The sequence below is a fragment of the Salmo trutta genome, chromosome 17 (genome assembly GCF_901001165.1).
Source record: "Salmo trutta chromosome 17, fSalTru1.1, whole genome shotgun sequence".
NCBI lineage: Eukaryota > Metazoa > Chordata > Actinopteri > Salmoniformes > Salmonidae > Salmo > Salmo trutta.
This window is the reverse complement of record NC_042973.1, coordinates 1,797,325-1,821,710: the sequence shown is the minus strand read 5'-3', so window position 1 is coordinate 1,821,710 and position 24,386 is coordinate 1,797,325. Positions and strand designations below refer to the sequence as shown.

The window sequence follows — 24,386 nt, the reverse complement described above, 5'->3', positions numbered from 1 at the left end:
CCGCTCATGAAACACGGGACCAACACTTTACATGTTGCGTTTATATTTTTGTTCAGTGTAGATCCGTAGTGGATATTTTGGATCCGCAAACAGATTTGAATAGAAGAGAAGTAGTAGAAGATGTTATACCCTCTAACATTTTATCAAACTCTTTTGGGTAGTGCTCAAAACGGCAGTTGTTTGCAAAAAAAATATAAAAAATTACAGAAAATGTTGTTGATGCGGTCAATAAAAAAAAAGCTGTAACTTTTTGGTATTTTTTTTATCAGAATATGATTTTGTTCAAAACGCCAGATTTCAGTAGTAGATTAGCGAACGCTATAACGTTTTGTCTGTTGTTCCAAAGTGGTCAAAGTAGTTGATTTGTGTCAAAAGTTGCATTATTGCATTTACAGTAGCTCAGTTGGTAGAGCATGGTGTTTGCAATGCCAGGGTTGTGGGTTCGATTCCCACGGGGGGCCAGCACAGAAAAAAAATGTATGAAATGTATGCATTCACTACTGTAAGTCACTCTGGATAAGAGCGTCTGCTAAATGATGTAAATGTACAGTGAACGGAAGGTGGATGTGATGATGTCACAATGAGGCGTTTTCAAAACCTTCAGGAAATCTCATGTAAGCGGATGGAGGACAAAAACTAATTAATTAAAAAATCACTTCAAAAGTATAAAAGATATCCCAAAAAAAGAAGTTGCATACAAACAATATTCCGGAGCCATCTGCACGTTTTAAAGTTTGAATGGCGTTTAAACGGTGTAGGAGGAGGAGGAGTGTTCCAGAGAAGAAGTAGGTCCCGTGTGGCTCAGTTGGTAGAGCATGGTGTTTGCAACGCCAGGGTTGTGGGTTCAATTCCCACGGGGGACCAGTACGGGGGAAAAAAAAAAAAAAGGTATGAAATTTATGCATTCACTACTGTAAGTCGCTCTGGATAAGAGCGTCTGCTAAATGACTAAAATGTAAGTAGTATGTCGAAGACTTAGAATGGGGATGTTTGCAAGTCCCATTAATTATGCTCAGCTCACTAGACTGGGGATCCCATTAATTATGCTCAGCTCAGCTCATCAGGCCCCTTGTTGATGTGAGGACTAAGGCAATTTTCTGCCTAATGGTAAGTCTGCCAGTGCATCAACCTCTAAACAGTGGATCATAATTATCTGTCTGTCTTCCCTACAGGATGTCAGAAGAATGTGCGCCACCACATCAACACACAAACAAACATGAAATACCTCTCTTTCTTGCTGCCGAGCTTGTTTCCTGTATACTGGTCTCCATATCCAATCAGGTCGAGTTGACGGGAGAAAACGTTGACACGGTTTCCGATAAACAGGTCCTCCTGGTGAAGCTCGTCGTATTTGGTCCTCCTCAGGAAGGTACGCTGGTTCTTCACATCAAACTGGAAAGAAAACAAAAATAACATTTCTAGCAGGTCCAAATAAAAGTAACACAAGACCTGAGCATTTCAAGACCTCAGCATTTCAAGACCTGAGCATTCACTGAGGGAAAAAAACAGATTACTTGTTTTTTTGCAGAGACATGAGCTAATAGTTTCTTCAATAGAGCACCACAGTATGAGTCATAACACCCATAACACCTAGTGGTCAAACAAGGAAATGGTTCCAATAGTTTTTCCACCAGTCATTTCCCCCCATAGGGGATTTTAGAAACTTAAAATAAGGTCTGTGTTTCGTGTAGTCTTACCCTGGAGTGATGTTTTGATAACCGTGTAAATCTCTCTAGGATGAGGTGCAGGATCAATACCTGTTAGTAAAGGTATCAGCTAGAGATGAGGTGCAGGATCAATACCTGTTAGTAAAGGTATCAGCTAGAGATGAGGTGCAGGATCAATACCTGTTGGTAAAGGTATCAGCTAGAGACCTGCAGGATCAATACCTGTTAGTAAAGGTATCAGCTAGAGACCTGCAGGATCAATACCTGTTAGTAAAGGTATCAGCTAGAGATGAGGTGCAGGATCAATACCTGTTAGTAAAGGTATCAGCTAGAGATGAGGTGCAGGATCAATACCTGTTAGTAAAGGTATCAGCTAGAGATGACCTGCAGGATCAATACCTGTTAGTAAAGGTATCAGCTAGAGATGAGGTGCAGGATCAATACCTGTTAGTAAAGGTATCAGCTAGAGATGAGGTGCAGGATCAATACCTGTTAGTAAAGGTATCAGCTAGAGACCTGCAGGATCAATACCTGTTAGTAAAGGTATCAGCTAGAGACCTGCAGGATCAATACCTGTTAGTAAAGGTATCAGCTAGAGACCTGCAGGATCAATACCTGTTAGTAAAGGTATCAGCTAGAGACCTGCAGGATCAATACCTGTTAGTAAAGGTATCAGCTAGAGATGAGGTGCAGGATCAATACCTGTTAGTAAAGGTATCAGCTAGAGATGAGGTGCAGGATCAATACCTGTTAGTAAAGGTATCAGCTAGAGATGAGGTGCAGGATCAATACCTGTTAGTAAAGGTATCAGCTAGAGATGAGGTGCAGGATCAATACCTGTTAGTAAAGGTATCAGCTAGAGATGAGGTGCAGGATCAATACCTGTTAGTAAAGGTATCAGCTAGAGATGAGGTGCAGGATCAATACCTGTTAGTAAAGGTATCAGCTAGAGATGAGGTGCAGGATCAATACCTGTTAGTAAAGGTATCAGCTAGAGACCTGCAGGATCAATACCTGTTAGTAAAGGTATCAGCTAGAGACCTGCAGGATCAATACCTGTTAGTAAAGGTATCAGCTAGAGATGAGGTGCAGGATCAATACCTGTTAGTAAAGGTATCAGCTAGAGACCTGCAGGATCAATACCTGTTAGTAAAGGTATCAGCTAGAGACCTGCAGGATCAATACCTGTTAGTAAAGGTATCAGCTAGAGACCTGCAGGATCAATACCTGTTAGTAAAGGTATCAGCTAGAGACCTGCAGGATCAATACCTGTTAGTAAAGGTATCAGCTAGAGACCTGCAGGATCAATACCTGTTAGTAAAGGTATCAGCTAGAGATGAGGTGCAGGATCAATACCTGTTAGTAAAGGTATCAGCTAGAGATGAGGTGCAGGATCAATACCTGTTAGTAAAGGTATCAGCTAGAGATGAGGTGTAGGATCTGGCAGGGTTTTGAAGTCTTGCATGATGTCTACTTTGATGCTAATTAGAATTTTTGAATCTGAGAGGAAATAGAGCCGAATATATTGATAAAGGTCACCTTGTCCTAGAGAGATTTACACGGTTATCAAAACTTCACGCCAGGGTAAGCCTACACGAAACACAGGCCTTATTTTAAGCGTTTCTAAAAGTCCCTATGGGAACAATGAATGGCGAAACATCGATTGGAACATTTTACATTTACATTTTAGTCATTTAGCAGACGCTCTTATCCAGAGCGACTTACAGTAGTGAATGCATACATTTCATACAATTTCATACATTTTTTTTTTCCTGTGCTGGCCCCCCGTGGGAATCGAACCCACAACCCTGGTGTTGCAAACACCATGCTCTACCAACTGAGCTCATTGTTTGACTGCTAGGTTTTATGGGTATTATGACACCTACACTGTGGAGCTCTATTCTAGACATTATTGAGTCACTAGTTTTCTCAGAGGAATCTATCAAAATGGGGATATGACTTGTAAACAAAAGTAGTTTAAACATTAAACTAACATGCACTTTGTATGTTACATGTTGCAACACAGATGTTGAAGGGAAACCGTCAGGGCATTTACAGTGCATTTTGTTATGTTACAGCCTTATTCTTCAATGGATTAAATGAAATGTTTTCCTCATCAATCTACACACAATACCCCATAATGGCATCACAATACCCCATAATGACATCACAATACCCCATAATGACATCACAATACCCCATAATGACATCACAATACCCCATAATGACATCACAATACCCCATAATGACGAAGCAACAAAAGAAATCTAATGTATTACAAATAAAAAACAGATACCTTATTTACATAAGTATTCAGACCCTTTACTATGAGTCTCGATATTGAGCTCAGGTGCATCCTGTTTCCATTGATCATTCTAGAGATGTTTCTACAACTTGATTGGACATGACTTGAAAAGGCACACACTTATCTACAGCATATAAGATCCCACAGCAACATTTGAGAGAAATACGCTTTTTGTGTGTATGGAACATTTCTGGGATCTTTTATTTCAGCTCATGAAACAGGGGAACAACACTTTACATGTTGAGTTTATATTTTTCTTCAGTATATTTTAAGTAACTTCAGGGTATGCAAGACACAGATTCTACATCATGTCGAGCCTGTAGCTCAGACAGAGGACAATATGTATGATTGAAAAGGGAGAGTAGAAATAGATCTAAAGAAACTTTTGGTCCTCAAAACATCCTCTGGTATCAGCATCCTCCCCACACTCAGCCCCTGGCCTGTCTACACCACAGGACCGTGTGATTATATCAGCTCAGCCCCTGGCCTGCCTACACCACAGGACCGTGTGATTATATCAGCTCAGCCCCTGGCCTGCCTACACCACAGGACCGTGTGATTATATCAGCTCAGCCCCTGGCCTGCCTACACCACAGGACCGTGTGATTATATCAGCTCAGCCCCTGGCCTGCCTACACCACAGGACCGTGTGATTATATCAGCTCAGCCCCTGGCCTGCCTACACCACAGGACCGTGTGATTATATCAGCTCCTCCCCACACTCAGCCCCTGGCCTGCCTACACCACAGGACCGTGTGATTATATCAGCTCAGCCCCTGGCCTGCCTACACCACAGGACCGTGTGATTATATCAGCTCAGCCCCTGGCCTGTCTACACCACAGGACCGTGTGATTATATCAACTCCTCCCCACACTCAGCCCCTGGCCTGCCTACACCACAGGACCGTGTGATTATATCAGCTCAGCCCCTGGCCTGCCTACACCACAGGACCGTGTGATTATATCAGCTCAGCCCCTGGCCTGTCTACACCACAGGACCGTGTGATTATATCAGCTCAGCCCCTGGCCTGTCTACACCACAGGACCGTGTGATTATATCAGCTCAGCCCCTGGCCTGCCTACACCACAGGACCGTGTGATTATATCAGCTCAGCCCCTGGCCTGCCTACACCACAGGACCGTGTGATTATATCAGCTCAGCCCCTGGCCTGCCTACACCACAGGACCGTGTGATTATATCAGCTCAGCCCCTGGCCTGCCTACACCACAGGACCGTGTGATTATATCAGCTCCTCCCCACACTCAGCCCCTGGCCTGCCTACACCACAGGACCGTGTGATTATATCAGCTCAGCCCCTGGCCTGCCTACACCACAGGACCGTGTGATTATATCAGCTCAGCCCCTGGCCTGTCTACACCACAGGACCGTGTGATTATATCAACTCCTCCCCACACTCAGCCCCTGGCCTGCCTACACCACAGGACCGTGTGATTATATCAGCTCAGCCCCTGGCCTGCCTACACCACAGGACCGTGTGATTATATCAGCTCAGCCCCTGGCCTGTCTACACCACAGGACCGTGTGATTATATCAGCTCAGCCCCTGGCCTGTCTACACCACAGGACCGTGTGATTATATCAGCTCAGCCCCTGGCCTGCCTACACCACAGGACCGTGTGATTATATCAGCTCAGCCCCTGGCCTGCCTACACCACAGGACCGTGTGATTATATCAGCTCAGCCCCTGGCCTGCCTACACCACAGGACCGTGTGATTATATCAGCTCAGCCCCTGGCCTGTCTACACCACAGGACCGTGTGATTATATCAGCTCCTCCCCACACTCAGCCCCTGGCCTGCCTACACCACAGGACCGTGTGATTATATCAGCTCAGCCCCTGGCCTGCCTACACCACAGGACCATGTGATTATATCAGCTCAGCCCCTGGCCTGCCTACACCACAGGACCGTGTGATTATATCAGCTCAGCCCCTGGCCTGCCTACACCACAGGACCGTGTGATTATATCAACTCCTCCCACACTCAGCCCCTGGCCTGCCTACACCACAGGACCGTGTGATTATATCAACTCCTCCCCACACTCAGCCCCTGGCCTGCCTACACCACAGGACCCTGTGATTTGATCAACTCCTCCCCACACTCAGCCCCTGGCCTGCCTACACCACAGGACCGTGTGATTATATCAGCTCCTCCCCACACTCAGCCCCTGGCCTGCCTACACCACAGGACCGTGTGATTATATCAGCTCAGCCCCTGGCCTGCCTACACCACAGGACCGTGTGATTACCTAGCCTAATGCTTACCATCTCCACAGAGCCATCCTTGGGGTAGAACAGCAGCTGGTAGCGGCGCAGGAGAGCAGCACTGGGGTCATACCACTCTGCCAGGAAGGCAAAACGCTCCTCCTGAAGACAGGACAACAGTGAGAAGCAGAGGGATGTCAGACAGTGACCTAACACAGTGACCTAATGAGTTGATCTAACAGAGGTTAAGGATGCAGGTTACAAGGATGTAAAAGGTTACAAGTGTTGTGTTTGAGACCACCTAAAGCGCGACCGATTCAAGACCAAGACCGGGGTAAATCGAGTCCAAGTCAAGACCAAGCCCGGAGGGGAGTGGGGAGGAGGGGAGACTGAGTCAAGACTGAGACAAGGGGTCCAAGGTCCAAGACAAGACCAAGACTAGAAAAATACTAGTCCAATTCAAGACCATGATTGTAATTGTCAAATTGCCACCATAATAAGAGTTCTAAATGTCCAGTATTTCTGTGTTCATATTTCAGAACAACATCTGGGGGTTCTTGACATTACGAATAGTGAAATAATGCATTCTGGGGAAAAATAGAGCCACTGGGCCTTCTACACCTTCAGAGAAGGGCAAAGGATTTATAAAATAATGATTATTATAATATGATAATTAATTATTATTTTCAATTATGTTCTGATTTAATCTCGTCAGTTTTTGTTGGAAAGGAAAGGGTTAACACTGAAGAGGGAAAAAAAGATCCAATAAGGATTTTTCTTTGCTGGTCTCTGGGCAGATAAACCGAGCTAGCTAAGTCAGCCATTGGCTAGGCCATCAGAAGTTAGAAAAAGGCATCTGCCATTCAACTGTATTAGGGCAAAATTTTGGAGTGACAGTGGAATCAACCAATCACATTTTGACTTAAATAGCCAGTCCGGCTATTTTGCAGCTGCAGCAAATGTTATCAAAGAGGATATTGTTGCTAATTTGTTAGCTTCTCCCTTTTTTAAGAATAACTTTCAACAAGAAGTTAAGTTTCAATTGGGCATAATCTGGTGAGTGGAACTGTGTTTTTTTACTGCAGTGCTGTTGTTAGCCATCTCTTTGAAAATAACTTGTGTGTGAAACTTTGTTTCATTTAAAGTGGAAGTGACAGCCATTTTAGCAACATGTAGAAGAAAAAAATCACAAATTTGATGGTCTAAAATCAACAACAATGCTTTTAAACCATCAATCTGATTGGCCTGTCAGGGCCTGGCTCCCCAGTAGGGTGGGCCAGTGTTTCATCTGCAGAATCATTGCCGCCACACCAAAAGAAACCTTATTTTTCCTACCAAACATAGTTTCAATAAAATGTTGTAAAAAGCACATTAGCTTTTCATGGTAAATAGATAATCTGTCTGGGTTCAACACAGTTCTGAAGGTTAACATCAATTACATCTATAATATTGCTGCCACAATTGTAACGGCAGTTAGCTATCCAATATCCACAAGTATGTTGATGATAGGAACATGGTTAACTAACGTTACTAGTCTAGCAAGTTAGCTAGCTAGTTCCTTTGGAACTGTATCAAGTGCAAGCAAGATAGATAAATGTAGCTAGCTGTCTTCTTTTTTTTCTCAAATGAGAAAAAGCGGCGAAAGCGAAAGGGGGGAGCAGGGACAAGTGTCAGGTAATGTTAATTTAGCTAGCTAACGTTAAAATCAGCCTGAATTAAATGAAACTTTACTTAGCTAGCTAACGTTAAAATCAGCCTGAATTAAATGAAACTTTACTTAGCTAGCTAACGTCAAATCAGCCTGAATTAAATGAAACTTTACTTAGCTTAAGCTTTTTAAAGAGTTAGCTAACTATCATTTTTTTTTAAACAAGTGTGTATGGTTTACTTTCCTAGACAGAGAAGAGGCAGAATCCCAGTAGTGAGGTAGGGATGCATGAGGGACAGAATGGAGCAGAGGAGAGAGCCATGAGGGGAGATGGAAGGAGAAAAGGAAAGGAGAGCAGAGAGCAGAGTGGAACAGAGGAAAGGAGAGCAGAGTGGAACAGAGGAAAGGAGAGCAGAGAGGTACAGAGGAAAGGAGAGCAGAGTGGAACAGAGGAAAGGAGAGCAGAGTGGAACAGAGGAAAGGAGAGCAGAGTGGAACAGAGGAAAGGAGAGCAGAGTGGAACAGAGGAAAGGAGAGCAGAGTGGAACAGAGGAAAGGAGAGCAGAGTGGAACAGAGGAAAGGAGAGCAGAGAGGTACAGAGGAAAGGAGAGCAGAGAGGTACAGAGGAAAGGAGAGCAGAGTGGAACAGAGGAAAGGAGAGCAGAGTGGAACAGAGGAAAGGAGAGCAGAGAGGTACAGAGGAAAGGAGAGCAGAGAGGTACAGAGGAAAGGAGAAAAGAAGGTACAGAGGAAAGGAGAGAGACACGGAGGGAGATGAAGGAGAAGAAAGAGGAGTAGATAAAAGGAGAGGAGGAGGAGTAAAGCCAAGTGCGCACAACCGGCAATCTGGATTATTATTATTATTTTTATTCCACCTTTATTTAACCAGGTAGGCCAGTTCAGAACAAGTTGTCATTTACAACTGCGACCTGGCCAAGATAAAGCAAAGCAGTGCGACACAAACAACAACACCGAGTTACACATGGAATAAACAAACGTACAGTCAATAACACAATAGAAAATCTATGTACAGTGTGTGCAAATGAAGTAAGGAGGTAAGGCAATAAATAGGCCAATAGTGGCGAAGAAATTACAATTTAGCAATTAACACTGGAGTGATATGTGCAGATGAGGATGCGCAAGTAGAAATACTGGTGTGCAAAAAGAGCAGAAAAAAAATAAATAATAATTATGGGGATGAGGTTGGTTGGATGGGCTATTTACAGATGGGCTACGTACAGCTGCAGTGATCGGTAAACTGCTCTGACAGCTGACGCTTGAAGTTAGTGAGGGAGATATAAGTCTCCAACTTATTTTTGCAATTTGTTCCAGTCATTGGCAGCAGAGAACTGGAAGGAAAGGTGGCCAAAGAGGTGTTGGCTTTGGGGATGACCAGTGAAATATACCTGCTGGAGCGCGTGCTACGGGTGGGTGTTGCTATGGTGACCAGTGAGCTGAGATAAGGCAGAACTTTACTTAGCAAAGACGTATAGATGACCTGGAGCCAGTGGGTTTGGTGGCGAATATTTAGCGAGGACCAGCCAACGAGAGCATACAGGTCGCAATGGTGGGTAGTATATGGGGCTTTGGTGACAAAACGGATGGCACTGTGATAGACTACATCCAATTTGCTGAGTAGAGTGTTGGAGGCTATTTTGTAAATGACATCACCAAAGTTCAGGATCAGTAGGATAGTCAGTTTTACGAGGGTATGTTTGGCAGCATGAGTGAAGGATGCTTTGTTGCAAAATAGGAAGCCGATTCTAGATCTAATTTTGGATTGGAGATGCTTAATGTGAGTCTGGAAGGAGAGTTTAACCTGGAAGGAGAGTTTACAGTCTAACCAGACACCCAGGTATTTGTAGTTGTCCACATATTCTAAGAACCGTCCAGAGTAGTGATGCTAGATGGGCGGACAGGTGCAGGCAGCGATCGGTTGAAGAGCATTCATTTAGTTTTACTAGCGTTTAAGAGCAGTTGGAGGCCACGGAGTTGTATGGCATTGAAGCTCGTCTGGAGGTTAGTTAACACAGTGTCCAAAGAAGGGCCAGAGGTATACAGAATGGTGTTGTCTGCGTAGAGGTGGATCAGAGACTCACCAGCAGCAAGAGCGACATCATTGATGTTTACAGAGAAAAGAGTCGGCCAGAGAATTGAACCCTGTGGCACCCCCATAGAGACTCCCAGAGGTCCGGACAACAGGCCCTCCGATTTGACACAGTGAACTCTGTCTGAGAAGTAGTTGGTGAACCAGGCGAGGCAATCATTTGAGAAACCAAGGCTGTTGAGTCTGCTGATAAGAATGCGGTGATTGACAGTCGAAAGCCTTGGCCAGGTCGATGAATACGGCAGCACAGTATTGTCTTTTATCGATGCCGGTTATGGTATCGTTTAGGACCTTGAGCTTTGCTGAGGTGCACCCATGACCAGCTTGGAAACCAGATTGCATAGTGGAGAAGGTACGGTGGGATTCGAAATGGTCGGTGATCTGTTTGTTAACTTGGCTTTCAAAGACCTTAGAAAGGCAGGGTAGGATAGATATAGGTCTGTAACAGTTTGGGTCTAGAGTGTCTCCCCCTTCGAAGATGTTTTAGTACTCGTCAAGGGCAGACAGGTCTGGAGTGAACCAAGGGCTATATCTGTTCCTGGTTCTACATTTTCTGAATGGGGAATGCTTATTTAAGATGGTGAGGAAAGCACTTTTAAAGAATAACCAGGCATCTTCTACTGACGGAATGAGGTCAATATCCTTCCAAGATACCCGGGCCAGGTCGATTAGAAAGGCCTGCTCGCTGAAGTGTTTTAGGGAGCGTTTGACAGTGATGAGGGGTGGTTGTTTGACCGCAGACCCATTACGGACGCAGGCAATGAGGCAATGATTGCTGAGATCCTGGTTGAAGACAGCAGAGGTGTATTTAGAGGACAGGTTGGTCATTACAGTTGCTGTCCTTTCAAAATCATGAACCTGGGCCTTTCAAGTGGCACAGCGGTCTAACACACTGCATCGCAGTGCTTGAGGCGTCACTACAGACCCGGGTTTGATATCAGGCTGTGTCACAGCCAGCTTTGACCGGGAGTCCCACAGGGCGGCCCAGTGTCGTCCGGGTTAGGGGAGGGTTTGGCCGGGGGGGCTTTACTTGGCTCATCGCGCTCTAGCGACTTCTTGTGGCGGGCCGGGAGCCTGCAGGCTGACTACGGTTGTCAGTTGAATGGTGTTTCCTCCGACACATTGGTGCAGCTGGCTTCTGGGTTAAGCGGCCGAGTGTTAAGAAGCACGGTTTGACGGGTCATGTTTCGGGGGACGCATGGCTCGACCTTCGTCTCTCCCGAGCCTGTTGGGGAGTTGCAGCGATGAGACAAGTTTGAAAAAGGGGGTACAATTTTTTTGTTGTTGATGAAAATAAAACACAAACCTGTCACACACTGAAAGCCTATAGGTTCACCACTGAAGGTCTATAGGTTCACCTCTATAGGTTCACCACTGAAGGTCTATAGGTTCACCACTGAAGGTCTATAGGTTCACCACTGAAGGTCTATAGGTTCACCACTGAAGGTCTATAGGTTCACCACTGAAGGTCTATAGGTTCACCACTGAAGGTCTATAGGTTCACCACTGAAGGTCTATAGGTTTTGAGAATGATGATCAGCAATAGCCAATAAGAGCTCACCAGAGAAGAGGCGAGTGAGATGATGATGTTGTAATCACCCAGAATGTGAAGACTCTCGAGCGGGAGCCATGACTTTAACCAAAGTGTCAAATCGTTACAGCTCTGAAGTTCACAAGCAATGATATTCAATTCAAAACGTTAGCTAGATATTTCAACTCTATATGGCAAGTGTCAATGTCTGACTGAAAACATTTATGAGGCTGCTTTTTGCTACAGCTCGTGTTGTAGCTACGTTAACAATGTAATCACATCATTGTTTTAGAGAGACAGCGTGTTGGCATGGAGAATCCTCACGACCAAGTGAAGAATCTTGTAGTGTGTGACCTTCCGTCTCTGCCAAATCATTTAGTATACGCACCCACTACGTTGGCAAGACAACAACAAAAAAACGACAGGAAAGTTGAATGTGAGAGGCTCAGCGATGTTAGTATTTTGAAAGTCGTGCAGTGTACACCCAGCCTAAACTAACATCTGTGCTAGCCAGGCCAAGTTGTGATAAGTAGATCCATGTGGTCTCCCACCACACAGAGCAGAGCCTTCATTTCAGCCAGCTCTGGGAAGAGAAAGACCATTCTTTCTCAGACACCTGCTGTCCCACAGTGCTATCAATGGAAACATCTCCTGCTGCTGCCTGCACTAAGGTAGATCAATATTCCTCACAAAATGAATCACGTACAGTGAGCGATAAACTAGGTAAGAGAGATTTGTTATACAGTAATACAAAATGCTTAGAAAATTGGTACTGGTCCGTATTCACAAAGTTTCTCAGAGGGCTGCTTTAATTATCTAGTCCCCCTGTCTTATTCATTATGATCCAAAAAGGCAAAACTGATCCTAGATCAGCGCTACTACTATAAGATGCTTTGTGAATACGGGGGCGGCAGCATAGCCTAGTGGTTAGAGCGTTGGACTAGTAACCAGCAGGTAGCCTAGTGGTTAGAGCGTTGGACTAGTAACCAGCAGGTAGCCTAGTGGTTAGAGCGTTGGACTAGTAACCAGCAGGTAGCCTAGTGGTTAGAGCGTTGGACTAGTAACCAGCAGGTAGCCTAGTGGTTAGAGCGTTGGACTAGTAACCAGCAGGTAGCCTAGTGGTTAGAGCGTTGGACTAGTAACCAGCAGGTAGCTTAGTGGTTAGAGCGTTGGACTAGTAACCGAAAGGTAGCCTAGTAGTTAGAGCATTGGCCTAGTAACCAGCTGGTAGCCTAGTGGTTAGAGCGTTGGACTAGTAACCGAAAGGTAGCCTAGTGGTTAGAGCGTTGGACTAGTAACCAGCAGGTAGCCTAGTGGTTAGAGCGTTGGACTACTAACCAGCAGGTAGCCTAGTGGTTAGAGCGTTGGACTAGTAACCAGCAGGTAGCCTAGTGGTTAGAGCATTGGACTAGTAACCGAAAGGTTGCAAGTTCAAATACCCGAGCTGACAAGGTAGAAATCTGTCGTTCTGCCCCTGAACAAGGCAGTTAACCCACTGTTCCTAGGCTGTCATTGAAAATAAGAATTTGTTCTTAACTGACTTGCCTAGTTAAATAAAGGTTAAAAAAAAATATGGTCTTGTGAGCATATTTAATCTGCCAATGCACCTCTAAGCTAGTCTACAATGCACGTCAGTGCAGTTGGTCAACTGATTGCTTGGCAGGTAAGCCAAATTCAGTTGACTTAACTGTCATACTTACTGTACTGGTCTCCTAGTTGGACATGTCATGGATGGATGAGACCCAGTCATGGTCAATGATATGAAAGACAAAATGACACACATGTAAATGATACACATGTAAGTGTTGGAGAAAATTCTGTCACTATCTTCTCCCCACAAATGCCTTTATATCAGCTATACATTATTAATACCACTGCGGGACGTTAGAGGCCAAACAGTAGAACAAACATGATTCTACTGATAAGACTTTCTGTCCATCACACAACCTGGACAGCTCATTGTGGGGAAATTACTCCATCTACCGGTAGAAAATACGGTAACTAATTTACCACAATGGCCTGGGGAGCCTAACGTTAGCAAACAAAAATATATTATTTGCGTCAAGTATTTCAACTGACCAAGTAACTTCGCTTGGTTGTATGATGTAAAAATGACAAACTATTCTTGTTTCAGCCTGCATTGGGGCGGCAGGTAGCCTAGTAACAGCGTCGGGCGGGTAACGTTAACCGAAAGGTTGCTGGATTGAATCCCTGAGCTGACAAGGTAGAAATCTGTCCTTCTGCCCCTGAACAAGGCAGTTAACCCACTGTTCCTAGGCCGTCATTGTAAAATAAGAATTTGTTCTTAACTGACTTGCCAAGTTAAATAAAGGTTCAATAAAACAAAGTCTAAGTAATGTTACTTTGGTTGGTTATCTAGCTAGCTTATACAGTCATTGCGCTAGCTATGCTAGCCAAAGTTCGCAAACGACGGTTCACTGCTTCCTAAATCGTACACCATTTCAAACATGTACAGAGGCATGTCTCTTTTAATGCTTTGGGTAGCACCTACATTTATGAAACTACAAAGGGTAGCTAGCGATGCTTTATCTTACCATTATTTTAGATAGAGATTCCCGATGGTGACAGTTCGTTTGGTTAGCTAGTTAGCTTTTTTTTTTTTTTTTTACAACGTATCACCATAGCAACATGCGCAGAAATGTTTAACACGGGCAACAAATTGATTTTATAACAACAAATAAATAACTTGGACGCTTTAAATAAATATAGGACGCGAATTTGTACAGAATTAGCAACGAATGCAAAAATAATAATAATAATAATAATAATAATAATGTTGTTTCCGGAAGTACAACTATGACCCCTTGCGCAACGTGGGTTAACTTGTTGTGTTTTGGTTTTGTCAGAGATGGAGGTAGTTAAATATGTTAATAAATAACCAATCTTGCTTTTACCCGAAGAGGACAAGGTGCAGCACCGGCTTAGTAACGTTACTTTAATTTAGTCAAAGATAAATGGCCGAGTGAGATAGACTACCAGTAGGTGACCATGGACAAAACGGATATTCTAAAACCTTTCATGGATATTGGTCGGGGTCCACTTATTATAGATGGTGGACTGGCAACAGAACTGGAATCAACAGGTTGTAAATTACAGGTGAAATACATCAAATTTGCATTTTATGAGTAATTCCAAAGAGAGCTGGGTTGTAATCATTACATTATTCCAAACAGCAACTTAAACAAAATATTGTGTTGGACAAATGCAGGTTTGCAACAGAATCGGCATAATGAATATGCTCCTGTACTTCACATCCTGTATATTTGACTAGAATGTTTTGCGTGGATACAGGGAGATCCTTTGTGGAGTGCAAGGCTGCTACATACTAATCCACAGGCTATTAAAGATGCTCATTACAGGTGAGTTGTTTAACATAGACTATTGATTGATTGTTGTTGTACTTCTGCCTTTACTGTTGCAAAGCATTACAGATGTGTTGTCTCTCTCTCTCTTCCTAGGTTTCTGTGTGCTGGTGCTGATGTGATAACTACAGCCACGTACCAGGCTAGTGTTGAGGGCTTCACCAGGCACCTGGACGTCACCCCTGAACAGGCCAACCAACTCATCATGTCAGGAGTGACCCTGGCCAGAGAGACTGTCAAACACTTTATGGCTGACCAGCCTCCATCAGGTGAGCAGCACTGTAAGTTACAGGTGGAGTTAGTGACAACATCCTAGGCCATGGATGGGGTGGGGGGTCAACAAAAAATGTTCCTGTGCCCCTCCCCACACACACACACACACACATTTTAGCGCCCCCCCCCTCTTGACAGCAGAGTTTTTTTTTTTTTTTTAACCTTTTGAGTTAATTTCCTGCAATTCTGCACATTGTCTGGTCACTGGTGTAGCCTATAAACTTAATGTTGTACAAAACTGTTCTAACTATTGAATTCCATGCCTCATTAAGCGCAAATTCATGTTATTTTTTTCAGGAGAGGAGTAAGCTTCATTCAGCTACATTTACATGTTTTACACAAAATACATTATCGACCTGTTCGTACAAACTTTGTAAGTATTGCAAACATAAGCACGATACAAACAGGCAGTTTAGCGATTTCATGTTCTTCTTAGCTGCTGAGTTACATGCAGCTATTTACTCTCGCCACGTTATCAGCATATATGGCATCAGGTGACGCAAAACGAACTCGCCCACTGTCAGTCTCTCTTCACCGGTCTGAATACATGCTTGGCTTCCTAAAACATTTGGCTGCCCAGAGGTGGAACGCAGCAAGACACAGACACTCAGTCTAATTACAAACTTCATGTTGTACACAAAACTATTGCATTCCAGGCCTCTGTAAACATTGAAGGTGAATGAGGTGAGTTTCCCCCTACTATGAAAAGCGCTTTGAGGAACCTCACTTGGTAGGAAAGCACTATATAAATCCAATCAATTATTATTATTTATTAATTAGCGATCGGATGTTTTTTTTTTTCATCGTCATTGCAAACATTGGCTAAGCTGCTCAGGACCTACCAGCTCAGCCAGGCACTCAGAGATCCTGTAATTTGGACATGATCCCGATGTCTCTGAAGTTCTTATTTCTATGATCAGAGTTTGTTAATGTTCATTATATTACATCTTTCTATTTTCTCAGATCGCAGGGTGCCTCTGGTGGCAGGCTCTGTTGGCCCTTACGGGGCCTTTCTGCACAACGGCTCAGAGTACACTGGCGCTTACGCTGCGGAGATGAGTGTTGAGGTAAGGCAACTCGCATTGGGGTTGACCTATCATTATCTATACTGAATCAAAATAGAAAACGCAACATGGTAAAGTGTTGGTTCCATGTTTAATGAGCTGAAATAAAAAGATCTCAGAAATGTTTCATACGCACAAAAAGCTTATTTCTCTAAAGAGCAGAAATGTATTTACATCCCAGTTAGTGAACATTTCTCCTTTGATAATCCATCCACCTGACAGGTGTGGAATATCAAGAAGCTGATCAAACAGCATGATCATTACACAGGTGCACCTTGTGCTGGGGTACAATAAAAGGCCACTCGTAAATGTGCAGTTTTGTCACACAACACAATGCCACAGATGCCTCAATTTTGACAGAGCCTGCAATTGGCATGCTGACTGCAGGAATGTCCACCAGAGCTGTTGCCAGATAATTGAATGTTCATTTCTCTACCATAAGCCGCCTCCAACGTCGTTTAAGAGAATTCGGCAGTACATCCAACCGCAGACCACGTGTAACCACGCCAACCCAGGACCTCCACAACCAGGTTCTTCACCTGCGGGATCGTCTGAGACCAGCCACCTGGACAGCTGATGAAATTTAGGAGTATTTATGTCTGGAGTAAAGCCCTTTTGTGGGGGAAAACTCATTCTGTTTGGCTGGGCCTGGCTCCCCACCCATGGCTGCGCCCCTGCCCAGTCATGTGAAATCCATAGATTAAGGGCTTAATGAATTTATTTCAATTGACTAATTTCATTATATGAACTGTAACTCAGTGAAATCGTTGAAATTGTTGCATGTTGCGTTTTATATTTTTTGTTCAGTATAGTAGACTAGTGTTCCTATGGTTTGTCTGCGCTCAGTCTCTAGCCTCGTTTATACCTACTGCTAACATGCGTCCTTTGTCCTGATCTTGTCCACATTCTGATTGTGCCCAAAATGTTTTGAAATCTCTGTCTGTCTGTCTGTCTGTCTGTCTGTCTGTCTGTCTGTCTGTCTGTCTGTCTGTCTGTCTGTCTGTCTGTCTGTCTGTCTGTCTGTCTGTCTGTCTGTCTGTCTGTCTGTCTGTCTGTCTGTCTGTCTGTCTGTCTGTCTGTCTGTCTGTCTGTCTGTCTGTCTGTCTGTCTGTCTGTCTGTCTGTCTGTCTGTCTGTCTGTCTGTCTGTCTGTCTGTCTGTCTGTCTGTCTGTCTGTCTGTCTGTCTGTCTGTCTGTCTGTCTGTCTGTCTGTCTGTCTGTCTGTCTGTCTGTCTGTCTGTCTGTCTGTCTGTCTGTCTGTCTGTCTGTCTGTCTGTCTGTCTGTCTGTCTGTCTGTCTGTCTGTCTGTCTGTCTGTCTGTCTGTCTGTCTGTCTGTCTGTCTGTCTGTCTGTCTGTCTGTCTGTCTGTCTGTCTGTCTGTCTGTCTGTCTGTCTGTCTGTCTGTCTGTCTGTCTGTCTGTCTGTCTGTCTGTCTGTCTGTCTGTCTGTCTGTCTGTCTGTCTGTCTGTCTGTCTGTCTGTCTGTCTGTCTGTCTGTCTGTCTGTCTGTCCTGTCTGTCTGTCTGTCTGTCTGTCTGTCTGTCTGTCTGTCTGTCTGTCTGTCTGTCTGTCTGTCTGTCTGTCTGTCTGTCTGTCTGTCTGTCTGTCTGTCTGTCTGTCTGTCTGTCTGTCTGTCTGTCTTGTCTGTCTGTCTGTCTGTCTGTCTGTCTGTCTGTCTGTCTGTCTGTCTGTCTGTCTGTCTGTCTGTCTGTCTGTCTGTCTGTCCTGTCTTGTCTGTCTGTCCTGTCTGTCTGTCTGTCTGTCTGTCTGTCTGTCTGTCTGTCTGTCTTGTCTGTCTGTCTGTCTGTCTGTCTGTCTGTCTGTCTTGTCTGTCTTGTCTGTCTGTCTGGTCTGTCTGTCTGTCTGTCTGTCTGTCTGTCTGTCTGTCTGTCTGTCTGTCTGTCTGTCTGTCTGTCTGTCTGTCTGTCTGTCTGTCCTGTCTGTCTGTCTGTCTGTCTGTTCTGTCTGTCTGTCTGTCTGTCTGTCTGTCTGTCTGTCTGTCTGTCCTGTCTGTCCTGTCTGTCTGTCTGTCTGTCTGTCTGTCTGTCTGTCTGTCTGTCTGTCTGTGTGTGTGTGTGTGTGTGTGTGTGTGTGTGTGTGTGTCCAGGAACTGAAAGCCTGGCACCGCCCCCAGGTCCACTGTCTAGTTACAGCAGGGGTCGACCTCATTGCCATGGAAACCATCCCAAGCGTGAAGGAGGCAGAAGCTCTGGTGGAGCTGCTCAGAGAGTTTCCAGATTCTAAAGCATGGCTGGCCTTCTCCTGTAAGGTAATTCTCGCTATATGTAATTAAGACTCTTTCTCAATTTGTCTTTCCTTGATTTCTCGCCGTCCTTTCTCCTCGCCTCCTAAGTTCCTACCCTTGAACATTCTTTACCAAAGCGTTCTGAGAAATAGGCAAAGAGAGAGGACGCAAGGGATCTAGGAAAGACACATTGATTCTCGTTAGTTAGTTAACCTTTATTTAACTAGGCAAGTCAGTTAAGAACAAATGCTCATTTACAATGATGGCCTACCAAGAGGCCTCGTGGGGACGAGGGCTGGGATTTAATAAATAAAATATAAATATAGGACAAAACACACATGACGACAAGAGAGACAACATTACATAAAGAGAGACCTAAGACAACAACATAGCAAGGCAGCAACACATGACAACACAACATGGTAGAAACACAACATGACAATAACATGGTAGCAACACAACATGGTAGCAACACAACATGACAACAACATGGTAGCAACACAACATGACAACAACATGGTAGCAGCACAACATGGTACAAACATTATTGGGCACAGCCAACAGCACAAAGGGCAAGAAGGTAGAGACAACAATACATCATACAAAGCAGCCAGAACTGTCAGTAAGAGTGTCCATGATTGAGTCTTTGATAAAACTGTCCAGTTTGAGTGTTTTGTTGCTATAAATATGGGATGTAAGAATACAGTGATATGTCTTCTATTCTCCTCAGGATGGCCAGTGTATATCTGACAGCAGTCGTTTCTCTGAGGCGGTCCAGCTGGCCAGTAGGTCCAGTCAGCTGGTGGCTGTAGGGGTGAATTGCTGTCCTCCAGCCCTGGTCAAGCCCCTCCTAGACTCAGCCAGGACACAGAGGAGACCAGGCCTCGGCTGGGTGGTTTACCCCAACAGTGGAGAGGAGTGGGATACATACTCTGGGTGAGTGAAACTAAATCACCTTGAACGCATCCCAAATGGAACTCTATTCCATAGGTCTCTGGTTAAAAGTAGTGCACTAAATAGGGATTAGGTTGCTATTTGGGATGAAGACCTTGGCTTTACACATCCAGGTAGTAGTACTAAACACACTGTATCATTTGGCTACACGCTGATGTCTGCTGTAGTATAAGAAATCCAGGCTAGATCAACTTTTCACTTCGGTCAACAGTTCCGTGACGATTCCTCAATTGTTTCAAGTGAGTATTGAGTGAATCTCTTGTATTGATTTTGAACCTTTTTTTATCCTTTAAAAGGTGGAGAAAATCAGAGAATAGATTATCTTCAATAGCTGAATTGAGTCTGGAGTGGATGAAACAAGGGTCTGCACTTATAGGTAAGAGAACAGCTGAACTAATGTTGTCTTTGTATTAGTACAGGGATGGGCGACCCCCTTTTGTAGGCCCGCGAATCAATTTACAATTTACAGATCAATGTTTTTTTTTTTAGGAATTCAGTCAGGGTCACAACTTACTGTTGAGGGGTAGAATACACAAGGTGCAATTTCAAAATGTTGTTATGCATGTGTGGGTATGGATAGGGCCCCCAAAAGGCTAGGGCCGGCTCTGACTGCATGTGTGGGTATGGATAGGGCCCCCAAAAGGCTAGGGCCAGCTCTGACTGCATGTGTGGGTATGGATAGGGCCCCCAAAAGGCTAGGGCCGGCTCTGACTGCATGTGTGGGTATGGATAGGGCCCTTAAAAGGCTAGGGCCGGCTCTGACTGCATGTGTGGGTATGGATAGGGCCCCCAAAAGGCTAGGGCCGGCTCTGACTGCATGTCTGGGTATGGATAGGGCCCCCAAAAAGGCTAGGGCCGGCTCTGACTGCTTAGGGCCCCCAAAAGGCTAGGGCCGGCTCTGACTGCATGTGTGGGTATGAATAGGGCCCCCAAAAGGCTAGGGCCGGCTCTGACTGCATGTGTGGGTATGGATAGGGCCCCCAAAAGGCTAGGGCCGGCTCTGACTGCATGTGTGGGTATGGATAGGGCCCCCAAAAGGCTAGGGCCGGCTCTGACTGCATGTGTGGGTATGGATAGGGCCCTTAAAAGGTTAGGGCCGGCTCTGACTGCATGTGTGGGTATGGATAGGGCCCCCAAAAGGCTAGGGCCGGCTCTGACTGCATGTCTGGGTATGGATAGGGCCCCCAAAAAGGCTAGGGCCGGCTCTGACTGCTTAGGGCCCCCAAAAGGCTAGGGCCGGCTCTGACTGCATGTGTGGGTATGGATAGGGCCCCCAAAAGGCTAGGGCCGGCTCTGACTGCATGTGTGGGTATGGATAGAGCCCTTAAAAGGCTAGGGCCGGCTCTGACTGCATGTGTGGGTATGGATAGGGCCCCCAAAAGGCTAGGGCCGGCTCTGACTGCATGTCTGGGTATGGATAGGGCCCCCAAAAAGGCTAGGGCCGGCTCTGACTGCTTGTGTGGGTATGAATAGGGCCCCCAAAAGGCTAGGGCCGGCTCTGACTGCATGTGTGGGTATGAATAGGGCCCCCAAAAGGCTAGGGCCGGCTCTGACTGCATGTGTGGGTATGGATAGGGCCCCCAAAAGGCTAGGGCCGGCTCTGACTGCTTAGGGCCCCCAAAAGGCTAGGGCCGGCTCTGACTGCTTAGGGCCCCCAAAAGGTTAGGGCCGGCTCTGACTGCATGTGTGGGTATGGATGTGTGTACGCAGACCCGCGAGCCACTGATGAGTTCAGATATTTTGTGAACCCTGACCCCCATCCCTGAACTAGGATGTTTTGTCTTCCAACAGGAGGGTGTTGCCGCATCAGTCCTGCTCACATAGCGGAGCTACGAAGACAGATACATGGGAACATGTCTGGGTCCGACGCTTCACAGCGGGGACAGGGAAGACCTTAAGACAGATACATGGAAACATGTCTGGGTCTCCGGGGAATGAGCTCTTATTACTGCTACAGTATGTAATCACACAGTCAGATTATGCAATTAATAACTATTTTAAAATGATACCTTTTGATATGAGTTTATATAAATGATTTATTAACCCTCATACTAGCAACATATGTTATATAAAGAGCATTTGGATTGTATTTTTTTTTAACGTTACAGCTTTATTCTAAAATATATTTTTTTTATAACAATTTATGACTTTTTCCACATTTTGTTGTGTTACCACCTGAATTTAAAATAGATTAAATTGTCATTCTTTGTTACTGTCCTACACACAATACCACATAATATCAAAGTGGAATTGTATATATATTTTTTTGTATTTATAAAAAAAAAATAAAGCTGAAATGTCTTGAGTCAATAAGTATTCAAACCCTTTGTTTGCCTAAATATGTTGAGTAGTAACAATGTGCTTAACGAGTAGCATAATAAGTTTCATGGACTCACTCTGTGTTCAATAATAATGTTTAACATGATTTGTGAATGACTACCTCATCTCTGTACCCCACACATACAATTATCTGTAAGGTCCCTCAGTGGAGCAGTGATTTAACCATAAAGACCAATGAGGTTTTCCAATGCCTTGCAAAGAAGGGCACCTATTGGTAGATGGGTAAAAAAAAAAAGAAAAGAAAAAAAAGACGCAGATATTGAATATCCCTTTGAGCATGGTGAAGTTATTAATTACACTTTGGATGGTGTATCAATACACCCAGTCACTACAAAGATACAGGAGTCCTTCCTAACTCAGTTGCTGGAGAAGAAGGAAACTTCTTAGGGATTTTACCATGAGGTCAATGGTGACTTTAAAACAGTTGCAGAGTTTAATGGCTGTGATATGAGAACTGAGGATGGATCAACATTGTAATCACTCCACAATACTAAGCCTGTAAAGAATACAAAATATTCCAAAACATGCATCCTGTTTGCAACAAGGCACTACAGTAATACTGTAAAAAAAATTGCAAAGCAATTAACTTTTTGTTCAGAATACAACACATTACTGAGTACCACTCTCCACATTTTCAAGCATAGTGGTGGTTGCATCATGTTATGGGTATGCTATGCTTGTAAACTGAGCAAAAAAAGAAACGTCCTCTCACTGTAAACTGCGTTTATTTTCAGCAAACTTAACATGTGTAAATATTTGTATGAACATAACAAGATTCAACAACTGAGACATAAACTGAACAAGTTCCACAGACATGTGACTAACAGAAATGGAATAATGTGTCCCTGAACAAAGGGGGGGTCAAAATCAAAAGTAACAGTCAGTATCTGGTGTGGCCACCAGCTGCATTAAGTACTGCAGTGCATCTCCTCCTCATGGACTGCACCAGATTTGACAGTTCTTGCTGGGAGATGTTACCCCACTCTTCCACCAAGGCACCTGCAAGTTCCCGGACATTTCTGGGGGGAGTGGCCCTAGCCCTCACACTCCGATCCAACAGGTCCCAGATGTGCTCAATGGGATTGAGATCCGGGCTCTTCGCTGGCCATTGGAGAACACTGACATTCCTGTCTTGCAGGAAATCACGCACAGAACGAGCAGTATGGCTGGTGGCATTATTGTGCTGGAGGGTTATGTCAGGATGAGCCTGCAGGAAGGGTACCACATGAGGGAGGAGGATGTCTTCCCTGTAACGCAGATAGCCTGCAATGACAACAAGCTCAGTCCAATGATGCTGTGACACACCGCCCCTGACCATGACGGACCCTCCACCTCCAAATCGATCCCGCTCCAGAGTACAGGCCTCGGTGTAACGCTCATTCCTTCGACGATAAACACGAATCCGACCATCACCCCTGGTGAGACAAAACCGTGACTTGTCAGTGAAGAGCACTTTTTGCCAGTCCTGTCTGGTCCAGCGATGTTGGGTTTGTGCCCATAGGTGACGTTGCTGCCGGTGATGTCTGGTGAGGACCTGCCTTACAACAGGCTTACAAGCCCTCAGTCCAGCCTCTCTCAGCCTATTGCGGACAGTCTGAGCACTGATGGAGGGATTGTGCGTTCCTGGTGTAACTCGGGCAGTTGTTGTTGCCATCCTGTACCTGTCCCGCAGGTGTGATGTTCGGATGTACCGATCCTGTGCAGGTGTTGTTACACGTGGTCTGCCACTGCGAGGACGATCAGCTGTCCGTTCTGTCTCCCTGTAGCGCTGTCTTAGGCGTCTCACAGTACGGACATTGCAATTTATTTCCCTGGCCACATCTCCAGTCCTCATGCCTCCTTGCAGCATGCCTAAGGCACGTTCACACAGATGAGCAGCGACCCTGGGCATCTTTCTTTTGGTGTTTTTCAGAGTCCGTAGAAAGGCCTCTTTAGTGTCCTAAGTTTTCATAACTGTCACCTTAATTGCTTACCGTCTGTAAGCTGTTAGTGTCTTAACGACCGTTCCACAGGTGCATGTTCATTAATTGTTTATGGTTCATTGAACAAGCATGGGAAAGAGTGTCTAAACCCTTTACAATGAAGATCTGTGAAGTTATTTTGATTTTTACAAATTATTTTTTAAAGACAGGGTCCTGAAAAAGGCCCGTTTCTTTTTTTTGCTGAGTTTAGTTGTTAAGAACTGAGGAGTTTTTTAGGATTAAAAAGAAACAGAATGGAACTAAGAACAGGGTAAATCCTGGAGGAAAACCTGGTTCAGTCTGCTTTCCACCAGACACTGGGAGATGAATTCACCTTTTAGCAGGACAATAACCTAAAACACAAGGCCAAATCTACACTGGAGTTGCTTACCAAGAAGACAGTGAATGTTCCTGAGTGTCCGAGTTACAGTTTTGACTTAAATCTGCTTGAAAATCTATTGCAAGACCTGAAAATGGTTGTCTAGCAATGATCAACAAACAATTCGACAGAGCTTGAAGACTTTTGTAAAGAATAATGGACAAATGTTGCACAATCCAGGTGTGGAAAGCTCTTAGAGACTTACCCAGAATGGCTCACAGGTTTAAATCGCTGCCAAAGGTGCTTCTACAAAGTATTGACTTAGGGGTGTGAATACTTATGTAATGGGCAAAAAGGAATGGCAAC

General features: G+C 44.8%; 2 protein-coding genes across 3 annotated transcripts in view; one reads left to right on the top strand and one right to left on the bottom strand.

Annotated features, from left to right (window-relative positions):
* nme7 (NME/NM23 family member 7) overlaps positions 1-14,122 on the bottom strand; it is a gene marked incomplete in the record, with an annotated part of 93,265 nt that extends 79,143 nt beyond the window's left edge. Inside the window, 4 exon segments of the mRNA XM_029695372.1 lie at positions 1,226-1,392; positions 6,257-6,358; positions 13,184-13,195; positions 14,039-14,122. Of these exon segments, the coding sequence (XP_029551232.1) occupies positions 1,226-1,392; positions 6,257-6,358; positions 13,184-13,195; positions 14,039-14,041 (284 nt within the window).
* Positions 14,123-14,299: 177 nt separating this feature from the next.
* Positions 14,300-21,825, top strand: LOC115151436 (homocysteine S-methyltransferase). Of its 2 annotated transcripts, none has more exons than XM_029695371.1 (8): positions 14,300-14,600; positions 14,796-14,863; positions 14,963-15,135; positions 16,103-16,206; positions 18,309-18,470; positions 19,177-19,382; positions 19,697-19,776; positions 21,192-21,825. In XM_029695371.1, the coding sequence occupies exons 1-8, from the start codon at positions 14,493-14,495 to the stop codon at positions 21,296-21,298; spliced, it is 1,008 nt and encodes a 335-aa protein (XP_029551231.1). In that variant the 5' UTR covers positions 14,300-14,492; the 3' UTR covers positions 21,299-21,825. The 2 variants fall into 2 exon arrangements, with proteins under 2 accessions (XP_029551231.1, XP_029551230.1); XM_029695370.1 differs by having other exon boundaries at positions 14,963-15,147.
* Positions 21,826-24,386: the final 2,561 nt, after the last annotated feature.